The sequence below is a fragment of the Sus scrofa genome, chromosome X (genome assembly GCF_000003025.6).
Source record: "Sus scrofa isolate TJ Tabasco breed Duroc chromosome X, Sscrofa11.1, whole genome shotgun sequence".
NCBI lineage: Eukaryota > Metazoa > Chordata > Mammalia > Artiodactyla > Suidae > Sus > Sus scrofa.
This window is the reverse complement of record NC_010461.5, coordinates 46004821-46016855: the sequence shown is the minus strand read 5'-3', so window position 1 is coordinate 46016855 and position 12035 is coordinate 46004821. Positions and strand designations below refer to the sequence as shown.

General features: G+C 53.0%; 1 protein-coding gene across 11 annotated transcripts in view; it reads left to right on the top strand.

Annotated features, from left to right (window-relative positions):
- The window catches only part of IQSEC2 (IQ motif and Sec7 domain 2), an 83593-nt gene extending 78123 nt beyond the window's left edge, over positions 1-5470 (top strand). For 7 of the 11 annotated variants that reach the window (XM_021079683.1, XM_021079684.1, XM_021079685.1 and 4 more), the window contains 3 exons: positions 1826-1999; positions 2503-2552; positions 3156-5470. In XM_021079683.1, coding sequence (XP_020935342.1) covers positions 1826-1999; positions 2503-2552; positions 3156-4121 — 1190 coding nt within the window. In that variant the 3' untranslated portion in view covers positions 4122-5470. The remainder of the gene's footprint in view (positions 1-1825; positions 2000-2502; positions 2553-3155) is intronic. The other 4 variants (XM_021079687.1, XM_021079689.1, XM_021079690.1 and 1 more) reach the window with 1 other exon arrangement.

Sequence of the window (12035 nt, the reverse complement as noted above, 5' to 3'; positions counted from 1 at the left end):
CTACTTATTATCTGGGTGAACTGGGGCCAGTTGCCTGACTCTCTGAGCCCCGATTTCCTTCTACATGGAATTGAGGTGGTGAAATCCTCTTCATAGAGATGTGGAGATTTCAATGGGATAAGGTGGAGAATTTATCCTACATGTTTTGTTTTGTTTTGTTTTTGTTTTGTTTTGTTTGTCTTTTCTGCGGCATATGGAGGTTCCCAGGCTAGGGGTCTAATCAGAGCTGTAGCCTCCAGCCTACACCACAGCTACAGCAACGCCAGATCTGAGCCTCATCTGTGACCTACGCCACAGCTCACGGGAACGCCAGATCCTTAACCCACAGAGCGAGGCAAAGGATCGAGCCTGCATCTTCATGGTTCCTAGTCGAATTCATTAACCACTGCGCCACGACGGGAACTCTGATTTATCCTACATGTTCATTGGACATGCGTGTTGAACATCCTAGGTGTCCAACAAATGTCACTCCCCTTCCCAGCCTCTCTTTTCTCCACACATTCTGCATCCCAAACTGAGTTCCGGTGGACCCATCCTCCTGGCCTTCAGGGACTACCTCGAACCATTTCAATCCTATATAATGGAAATTAATGGGAGTTCCCATCGTGGCTCAGCGGTAATGAACCTGACTGGTATCTGTGAGGATGTGTTTTCGATCCCTGGCCTCGCTCAGTGGGTTAAAGGACCCAGTGTTGCTGTGAGCTGTGGTGTAGGTCGCAGATGTGGCTTGGATCCTGCGTTGCTGTGGCTGTGGCGTAGGCCAGCAGCTGCAGTTCCAATTGGACAGCTAGCTTGGGAACTTCTATGTACCGTGGGTGCAGCCCTAAAAGGCAAAGAAAGAACAGAAAATAGGGATTACATCTCATTCCTCCCAGTGCCCTCTACGTTTTCTCTTCTCAGGCTAAGCAGTGGAAGTTAAGTAATACCGTGTTAAGGAAAAAGAGGCAGGTAGAGAGAGACAGAGAGAGACAGAGGCAGCTGACAGCTCCTTGGTGAGAGGCCTTCACAGCTTCAGGGTCTGCTCTGCTTCTCAGCAAGGCAGGGACACTCATTCAGCTCACCAGATCCTTGAGACCCTGGAGACCTTCTGAAAGAGGGGTGAGCATGCCAGGCTGAGGGGAGGGCAATAAGTAGAAGTCTCCGTGACCTCCACAGGGAGGCACAGGCTCTGACCTGCTTCCAGGGTGTGGGCTCCCCCATTTCCAGCTGTATGACTCTGGGCAAGCTCTGTGTTTCTTCCTCTGAAAGCTGTGGCTGCTCATACTTACCTCTGAACTGGTGTGAGGATTGAGAGATCAGATACGCATCGCCCCCAGCATACTGCTGGCACATAATAGAGGATCTGATTCCTGTTGCTTTTCTGCTCCTGTCCTTCCAGGAGCCCCCTGCTCTGGAGCAAGGTATCTGAGAATGGAGCAGGCTCTGGAATGATTGACTGCCTCTTGCCATAGGCTTGAAGGGCCTTCCTGCCCCTCCTGGGAACAAAGCAGCCGCTGTAACACTCTGTTTTGAAAGGCAGGAGTGGTTTGAGAGACTAGGCAGGGGAGGGGAGATGCAAGGGGACACGAGCTGGAGGAGCAGGCACCGAGAGGGACAAGGGAAGATTGAACCAGAGGAGATGATGCGTGAAGGGCTGGGCGCTGCAAGACTTAGGAGATGTAACTGAGGTTGGCTGTCCATGGGGCAGAGCAGGACTCTAGTTTAGATTTTTGGCTGTCTAGAGCGAGTGAGGAGACGGGAGGCCCAAAGAGGGCTGGGGTCAGTCAGGTGGCCTCTCACTCCTGTCCCTGACCTTTGCTTCATGTCTCCCCCCACTGCCACGCAGCGGAGCTGGAGAAGCAGAAAGGTCTGATGCGGCCTAACGCCTCACAGCCCGGAGGGGCCAAGGACTCCGTGAATGGCACGCTGGCCCGAAGCAGCCTGGAGGACACGTATGGGGCAGGCGATGGGCTCAAACGGGGCGCGCTCAGCAGTTCCCTACGAGATCTCTCTGATGCAGGCAAGTCTCCCGGGGCCCCCTGCCCTGGCTGGGGAGCCACGGGACTGGGTGTCCTCTTTGCCTCCTATCACTGACTGCCAGCCTTCCTTGCACCCGCCACACATGCACACACCCTGCCTTCATCCAGAGCCCTGGGCGCCACGCCGCAGGGGGCCTGGGAACCAGGTCAGAACAGGTGGAGCCCAGGGTTTGGGCCAGGGAGTGCAAAGTGGGGCCACAGTCTCAGCCCCCCTCTCTCTCTCTCTCTTGCCGCTCCACCTCTCCTCTCTTTCCTCTTCTGTCTCTCCTCCTCCTCCTCCTCCTCCTCCTCCTCCATCTTTTCCTCCTCTCGCTCCTCCTTCTCCACCTCTCCTCCTCCCCACCTCCCCCTCTTCAATGGGGGAAAGGGAATAGGGGTGTCTGTCCCCGGGAGGGGCCCAGACCTGGTGCCCAGCTCTGGAGCCCAGCAGGGTGGGGAGGGGGGGTTGCTGCTCTGACGCTGGGCTCCTTGCTTGTGGGTGCAGGGAAGCGGGGGCGGCGTAACAGCGTGGGATCGCTGGACAGCACCATCGAAGTAAGTGCCAGCTCCTGCCCCACTCGTCCTCTGCATGAGCCCTGCCCCCGCCACCCGTGGAGCCCCAGAGGAGGAGGGGACCAGTTGCTCCCCCCTCTTCCCTGCCGGGACCCCTGCGGCTGCCTCTCCCAGCCAACCACTCTCTCCATCTGTCCTCAACTCTGTCTGTCCTCACTCTGCCTGTCTCTCAGTCTGTCTTCCACTCTCCCAAGCCCCCTCTCAACCCCAGGGCCGACTCCGAGTAGTGATGTCTTTGGAGTTGGGCCGAGAGAAGCTCTTACCGCCAAGTCCTGCTCTTTGAGCCTGTGCAAGTCACTCTGTCTCTCTGGGCCTAACGTGCTCCCTGCCTGCAAAGTGGGGATGAGGAGGCGGTACTGCTAATTCTTCCTCTCCCAGCTGAGGCTCAGATGAGATAGTGGATGTGACAGCAGAGCTCTGCAAGCTGGGGTGCTCCATGTACAAGTACAGGACTGTGACTTGGTTTTCATTATGCCGTGGGGGGTCCTGTCTCCCCAGCTCCAGCCCTCAGGGACCGGGTGGAGTGTAGGGTTGGGGGTTTAGGACATCTAGACTGGCCTGACTTCCTCCCCTCCCCCCTTCCAGGGGTCTGTTATTAGCAGTCCACGCCCTCACCAGAGGATGCCACCTCCGCCCCCACCCCCGCCGCCAGAGGAGTACAAGAGCCAGAGGCCCGTCTCCAACTCCTCATCCTTCCTGGGCTCCCTATTTGGAAGCAAGCGGGGCAAGGGGCCCTTCCAGATGCCACCACCGCCAGCAGGCCAGGCCTCTGCCTCCTCTTCATCTGCTTCTTCCACCCACCACCATCACCACCACCACCACCATGGTCACAGCCACGGTGGCCTGGGGGTGCTACCTGATGGGCAGTCCAAGCTCCAGGCCCTGCATGCCCAGTATTGCCAAGGACCAGGCCCGGCCCCGCCGCCCTACCTCCCACCCCAGCAACCCCCTCTCCCCCCTCCACCTCAGCAGCCCCCGCCCCTGCCACAGCTGGGCTCCATTCCACCACCTCCCGCCTCGGCTCCTCCTGTGGGGCCACATCGCCACTTCCACGCCCATGGCCCAGTCCCAGGCCCCCAGCACTATACCTTGGGCCGGCCAGGCAGAGCTCCCAGACGGGGGGCCGGAGGACACCCTCAGTTTGCTCCACACGGACGCCACCCCCTGCACCAGCCCACCTCCCCATTGCCCCTGTACAGTCCTGCCCCCCAGCACCCTCCTGCCCATAAACAGGGCCCCAAGCACTTCATCTTCAGCCACCACCCACAGATGATGCCAGCAGCAGGGGCCACTGGGGGCCCTGGATCCCGGCCACCAGGGGGCTCCTACTCCCACCCCCACCACCCCCAGTCACCCTTGTCACCGCACTCACCCATCCCACCCCACCCCTCTTACCCACCCCTGCCCCCACCCTCACCCCACACCCCGCACTCGCCCCTGCCGCCCACCTCCCCCCACGGTCCACTGCACGCCTCGGGGCCCCCTGGCACGGCCAACCCACCCACTGCAAACCCCAAGGCCAAGCCAAGCCGGATCAGCACCGTGGTCTGATGAACGGAGAATGTGAGCTGGGGACTAGGGAGGTCTGGGGAATCCGCAGGAGAGGGCCCTCGCACCCTCTCCGCTTCCTCAGTTTTTCCAAAATATATATAGACATAGAAATGTCCTCCTCCCCACTTCCTCCCTGCCTCGGGACCCCTCCTCTAACCCCCAACAGTCTCCATGGGGTTTCCTTCCAGATTCCAGGCTCCTTGCCACTTGAAGCCTGAATGCAGGGCTCTCGAGCTCTGGGGAGTGGTGAGGACCTTTCGGAAATCCTTGTCCTCTTTTTCCTCTCCTCACCCTCCCCCCTCCTCTCCCCAGAGGTCTAGTTGGGGGGGGGCCTCAGACCTCCGAGCCGGTGTGAGCTCCCCCGTCAGCTCTGGCTGGTAGGGAAGGGCAATGAAGGCGAAGGCTTCCCCAGGGCGCCTCTGGCCGCGTGGGGGCTAGGAGGGAGCTCTGTAGAGTTGTGGCCAAACCTCAGCTGGCTCGGCCCTCTCTCTGACCTCAGGGCCAGGCCACCCACCTCCTCCATGTGTGTCGTCGTCTCCACCTGCTGGAGGATGTGGAGTGTCAGTGCACTTGGTGGGTGGGCCCCCACTTCTGCTGGTCCCCAGGACAGGCAGGGCTTCCTCTTCTGGAGCCAATCTCTGCCCTGTCTTCCATGGGCTCCAGCCCAGACCTCTTCAGCTTCAGGACCTTGCCTCTCCTTGCAACGTTCCTATCCTGATCAAAGTCCAGACAGGTTTGGGGCGGGGGGCTCAGGTCTGGGATGAGAAGGGCGCGCTGCCCTCCCTCACCCATGTTGCATGCCCCCCATCCCCTTACACCTACCCCCACCTACAGCTGAAGACAATGCACTTTACAGATATTGCCCACACACACCTCGCTTGGGCAGGGCACCCAGCATCAGCCCTGGGGAGAGGGGCTCCCAGAGGGCCACCACGAGCCTGAGATGTCCTTCCTGAGGCAGAGATGGAAGCCATCAGAGCAGGGGCTGGGAGCCAGGATGCCTGAGTCCTTCTGTCCACCAAACTCTCCGCTGCCTCTCCAGCCCCTTTACAGCCCTGTTTATTTATTATAAATATATTTTTTACAAGCCCCAGCTCCTCTTCTTGCCCCGCATATCCAGCTCCTTTCTCAGCTCCTGCCTCCCTCTCCCCTCTCCACCATGGGCTGCAGTACAGACAGACAGACAGACCCTGGCTGTATGAAGGGCCAGGGACCCCAGGGCTTGGGGACGGGGGAGGGCAGCAGTGGGAGGGGCTGTATGGAGAGGAGCTGGGGTTTAGGCATTGTCTTTTTTCCTCCTTGTACATAAGAATGTATATTTGATGCCTCATAAAAGACCTTGTGCTCACCTCCCGCCTCTGCCTCCTACTTGTGCCCCCTCCCCCCACAGCGGAGCCCCGGAAGAGAGAGGCCTTAGCCCAGGGAGGTGAAGTGCTGATGGTAGAAGCTCAGGCAGCTGGGTGGGTGAGATGCTGTGGGTGGGTGGGTGGGATTTGGGATGAGGGAGGTTTTCCTGTTTCATTAACGATCCGTGTGACAGAGTTGCAAGGGTCTGGGCGTTGGAGCTGATCCAATTCAAATTGTGGGGTTTTCCCTTCCTAGTGCACTCAGGAAAGGCACCCTCTCTGAGTCTCCATTTCCTCAGTTTAAAACGGGGTGATAAGCCATTGCCACACAGGGTTGTGATGATGGCATGAAGTGACAAGTGTCCCGCAGCCAGCATGGTGTAGGTGCTCAGCAAGTTAGTTCCCTTCTCATTCTTTCACAGGTTGGATACTTCCTCTACGCTTGTGGTATCTATTCTCACCCTTCCTGTGGCTGGCCTGGCTTTGCCCTGGAGCCCTCCCCCGCTCCCCACAGCTGGCCACATTTCTGTCCTTAAGGGCATGATGTGTGGGGGTGGGGGTGGGGGGGTGACCTGGGCCAGGAAGCTGGGGCTAGATACATTCATTTTAAGAGCTCTGTGTAAGATGGGAGTTCCCACTGTGGCGCAGCAGAAACGAATCTGAGTAGTATCCATGAGGATGTGGGTTTGATCCCTGACCTCTTTCAGTGGGTCAGGGATCCAGTGTTGCCATGAACTGTGGCGTAGGTTGCAGAAGGGGCTCGGATCCTGTGTTGCTGTGGCTGTGGCATATACTGGCACCTGCAGCTCTGATCCAATTTGATCCCTAGCCTGGGAACCTCCATATGCCGTGGGTGTGGCCCTAAGAAAAAAACAAAAAGCCGAGCTCTAGAGCTCTGTCTGTGTATTTGGGATGTTAGATGACAAGTAGCTGGGCTCCCTTTAGTCTACTGAGGAGGGATCAGGCCCAGAGAAGGGAAAGATCTTCCCCAAGGTCACACAGCAAAAAGGCAGGTTGGGGGGATGGTTCCTGACTTCTAGTCCAGGCCCTTTTCCAGTCCCCAAAACTACCTCCCCGTGAAGTGGACATGTTCCCAGCACCACTGATCATGTCCTGGATCTCAGGAGCGCCTGGGAGGAATGGGGTGAGGGGATACTGGCTCTTGGTTAGGATCAACAGGGTCCCCAGAAGCAGCAGTCAGTAAATATCATGGGGTCGGGGGGAATGGCCTCTAAGAGGGAGCAGTTTGGATGGCCCCACTTTAGCAGCTTGTTCCAGTGTCTTTGTTTTCTCCCTCATATGCCCATTTAAGCAAAAGCAGCAGCTGGGGCCATCTAAGCATTTGGTCCGGAATCAAGTCCAATCAGCGCTTTTTGTGTTTCTTCCCTGGTGGACCAGGCTGGACTGCCTTTGGTTGTTCCCACTTCTCCCACCTTCAGCTTGCTGCTGGTTTTGTCATCCAGAAGCTCAGCTTTTACACAGTCTTGACTGTGTTGCCTTTGGCAAGTCACCTTGTCCCTCGGAGGCTGGTCTTTCACCTATAAAATAGGGATAATAATCTTGCAGGGCAATTGTTTATCCATGCATTATGAAATGCCTTCCCCCTGCCAGACGCAGTCAGCCACCTACAGAAACGAACGCAAACTCCTTGCCTTGCCTTTGGAAGTCCTCCAACATGTGGCCCCAGCCAATTTCTGTAGCCCCCTCATTTTTCGCCCACACTTTGGCCGTCTACTCACCATTCCCTGAAAAGACCTGTATCTAATTTCCAAGCTCAGTATTTTACCTGTGTCTCCCCCTTGCCAGATGTACTCCCCCCAACATCCCTGATGAAGGTTTTCTCACTCTGGTGAAATGGGCTTAAAGGACCTCACAAAATGTACCCTTGCTCACATTCTCTGAGATCCCACATGTCATTATCTATCTTCCCTGCTAGGCCAGAGCTGGCACAAGCATGACGCTGGTCTGAATCACTTCCGTCCAGAGTATTGCCCAGCACAGCGCTTGGCACATCACAGATGACGCTAAAATTCTGTTGATTTGAATGAATGACTAATTCTTTCTAAGCTAAATCTCAAAGTTATCTTTGCCTTGGTTGATTTAGTGATTGATGCGACCTGCAAGCTTTTGGGCCCCTCTGGTACCTCCTCATGCTTCTCTTGGCTGTTTCCTATGTTCTCCTCCTCCTTCCTTCCTCACTGCGGTCCCAGCATTGGGCTTCCCTGCCCCACCCTCCCTCTCTCCCTGGAGACTCACCATCCAGACTGTGGAGGGATGTTTGGCTCCTCGGCTCCCTGTTTCCTGGAGGATCTGAAGACAAGAAGTTCATGTGCTGTCCTCAGAGTTCTACTGCCAATCTCTTTGGCAATGTGGATGAGGATGGATAACATAAAACAAAGGACAAAAGTCCTAGGATCTCATGGGGTGCTTACCTTTGTCTTAGACCAGTGCTATCTGAGAAGTCTCTCTGTGATGGTGGAAATGTCCTAAACCTGTGCTGCCCAGTAGGATAACCCCTAGCCACATGTGGCTACTGAGCACTTGAAATGCAGCTAGTTGCAAATGAAGAACTGGATTTTAAAGTTTAAATTTCAATAGCCACATGTGGATAGTGGCTACCATATTGGACAGTGCAGGACAAGACTCTCAGAAGTAGACAGCCTGGGGGAATAATGTCAATACGATATAAGCATAGGCCCAGAAGGGGGGCACAAAGAAAGGGGAAACCAGAGTTCCCATTGTGGCTCAGTGGGTTAAGACCCTGACTAGTATCCATAAGGATGTAGGTTCAATCCCTGGCCTCTCTCAGTGGGTTAAGGATCCGGCATTGCCGTGAACTGTGGTGTAGGCTGCAGATGCAACAGGGATCCCACCTTGCTGTGGCTGTGGTGTAGGCCAGCAGCTGCAGCTCTGAGTCAGCCTCTAGCCCAGGAACTTCCATATGCCCCAGTTGCATCCCCAAAAAGAAAAAATAAAGGGAAAACCCCACTTAGGGCCGGGGGTAGGGGATCAGGGAAGTGTTTCTGGAACTGCTCCTTTATCTTGAGTCTTGAACGGTGAGTAAGAATTAGCCCGGTAGGAGTCCCCGTCGTCGCGCAGAGAAAACGAATCCTACTAGGAACCCTGAGGTTGTGGGTTTGATTCTTGGCCTTGCTCAGTGGGTTGAGGATCTGGCGTTGCCGTGAGCTGTGGTGTAGGTCACAGATGGGGCTCGGATCTGGCATTGCTGTGGCTGTGGTGTGGACCGGCAGCCGTAGCTCCGTTTGGACCCCTAGCCTGGGAACCTCCATATGCTGAGAATGCGGCCCTAAAAAGACAAAAAATAAATAAATAAATAAAAATAAAAATAAAAAGAGCCCAGTAAAGAAGGGCATTTGTCAGAGGGAGCAGCACATGCAAAGGCCTGGAGATATGCAACTATGTAATGCTAGTGGAATAATGAGAAAGAAATGGGAGAGGGCAGCCCAGCTAGCTAGTGGGCATGTCACATCCCAAAGCAGAGGCGGGTAGTCCTCATCCTCATTCCTCTGTTACTAACAGGGTTTCTCACCCAGGCCAGACCTCCGGGCCTGGGTAGGAACTAAAGGAAGGCCAGGTAGGCACACATTGGGCTACATAAATGTCTCCATTGTAAAGTTACTTTTTCTCTTTGTAATTTAAGAGTGTCTTGAGGAGAGATGAATTGAAATTATGTAACTATCCTGTTACTCCTCAAACTTTCACCCACCAGTTTTAGCATTCGCTGATGATTCCTGAGGTTGCCAAATGGTGATTGTCAAATGCCATCATTCTATTGACATGGATCAGTCGGCTTTTCAGTATAAGAGAGCTTTCCCTTCTATGTTTATTTATTTATATTCTCAGGAACTCATGGCTGTCTATCATATTTGATGGGTTATAGCAAGTTAATATTATTTATTTTGATATTCAAAATGTCCCAGATTTGGCCAGCAAGAGGCTCTCCAAGCTGGCTCTTTTTGGCAGGTCTCCATCTTTCCTTGAGTGCTTCCTTATTTTCTGGCACCACAAGATGCTCCAGGCGCATCTTGTACTTTCCTGCCCCAGTCTGGAATCAGCCATTTTTTTTTTCTTCAAGGAGCTCCTGTTCTTTTTGGTTGAGAATGGAATTTAGGGACCAAGATTTGGTCACCAGGTGTTATAGCTATGTTTTGCAGAGAGTTGCTTTTTTTTTTTTTTTTTTTTTTTTTTTTTTTTTTTTTTTGCCATTTCTTGGGCCGCTCCCGCGGCATTTGGAGGTTCCCAGGCTAGGGGTCCAATCGGAGCTGTAGCCACTGGCCTACACCAGAGCCACAGCAACGCGGGATCCGAGCCGCATCTGCGACCTACACCACAGCTCACGGCAACGCCGGATCGTTAACCCACTGAGCAAGGGCGGGGACTGAACCCTCAACCTCATGGTTCCTACTCGGATTCGTTAACCACTGCGCCACGATGGGAACCGGAGTTGCTTTTTTATTTGGAAAAAGTATGAGCATCTATTGAGTTTCTAACACCATCATTCTTTCTAGGAAGAGCTTTCCCTTTTCCCCCATTTTATTTATTTATATCTGTGTGGAGTCATGGATTTTTATTTTAGTCAATGAGTTATAATCCACTACTACCCTAATTCATTTACAATTATTATTTTTGAATATATCATTTTATTGTTATGCATATGTATTAAGCATATAATATGCATCTATATTCTCTCTGTACATATATATATTCACATAGATATCTTGATATCTTGAGGAGGCTCTTTTAATAATCTAGTATAGAGATAGTAAATGGCTATCATGGGGAGCAGAAGATTAGAAAAAGGCATGGGGAAGAGGGGATAAATTCCAGAGCTCTTTAGGAGTTAGAACTCACAGCTCAGGAGTTCCCGTCGTGGCACAGTGGTTAACGAATCCGACTAGGAACCATGAGGCTGCGGGTTCGGTCCCTGCCCTTGCTCAGTGGGTTAACGATCTGGCGTTGCCGTGAGCTGTGGTGTAGGTTGCAGACGCGGCTCAGATCCTGCGTTGCTGTGGCTCTGGCATAGGCTGGTGGCTACAGCTCCGATTGGACCCCTAGCCTGGGAACCTCCATATGCGCGGGAGCAGCCCAAGAAATGCCAAAAAGACCAAAAAAAAAAAAAAAAAAAAAAAGAACTCGCAGCTCATACCTATTTCAGAACTGGAAGGGACCTTACCTTATTTTACAAATCAAGAAAGTGAGGCACAAAGTCACTCTCATCCAGTTCATCTGGAAAACATGGGTGGGGTGAGCATGGTCGAGAGCACAGCCAAGACTTCCAATCCCTGCTCTGTACCAGTTCCATGCCAGACCCTCTCTCCCAGGTGGGTGAGTAAGGCCAACCCAGCTCTCAGTCCAGGGTGAGCTCCCTGCTGCTTCCCAATTCTTAACCCTGCAGTGCCCAGACTCAGGCTGGCCCCCAGAAACATCCAAGGGTTGAGAAAGGAGCCCATTTCCTGAGCACCTTACTATGGTCGTGGGCAGGAGCACCATCTGAGACTTTTACAGGCAGAATTGTACAGCGGTCAGACCTGGGTTTGAACTCTGCCACTTACTAGCCATGTGACTTCCGTTAAGTTTATGCTTCTCTGAACTTCAGTCTCCTCATCTGTAAAAGGGGATAACAATACCTATTTCATAGCAGCTGGGCTTTGATGAATGGTAGTTATCATCATCCCTAATCTTCATAACTACCCTGTCAGGAAAGGATTACATAGCCTCATTGGGTAAATGAGAAAAATCAAGGTTCAGGGAGGTGAGGTACTTGGTAGATCTCAGTGGGTGAATGCCAGCTACAGGAAAGCAGGGATCATGTCTGTTTTCATCGCCATTATATTCCCAGGGTCCATCAAATTGCTTGGTGAATAGTAAGAATTTAGTAAATGTTTAAGAATGAATGAATTGGATCTGACTGGCTTTCAAAGACTATACAATTTCTATTTACTCTTCCAGGATGGTGGGAGTGGTATCTGGACTAAGGACCTCAGAAAAGGCTATGGGAAGGCTAAGCTTAGACCCCAAATCTGGGTCCCCTGATGCCTAATTCATGCTCTTTGCCCTTCACTGAGGCCCAACTTCCTTCAGCCTAGGATATGGCATATTCTCTCGCCTTCTTTATTCTCACCTTCTCCTGCCTAGTTCTGTTACTGGTGGGAGCAAATGGTAGGAAGAGCATTTAACCAAGAGTCAGCAACTTCCCATGTAACAGTGGGCAAGTCGTTTAATCTGTCTGGAACTTGATTTCTCATCTATGGAATGGGTAAATTGACCTACATCTTTCCCAAGGCAAGTATTAAGGGAAATAATTGGTATGAAAGAGATATGTGGGCTGTTAGATGCTTACACACTTGAGAGGGTAGTGTTACTGTTATTAGCATCACCTCATCTAGCTTTATTTCCCATCCAGACAGTTGTTCAATTGGGTCATTCATCTGTGTTTCTGGTGGAGAGGGGCTGAGGTTTCCCTGACACCTAGAAGACTAGATAGGAGATGTCACTTCCTATTTGTATTATTTGGGACAAGCTTCCTCATAAGCCAAGTAGGGATAAA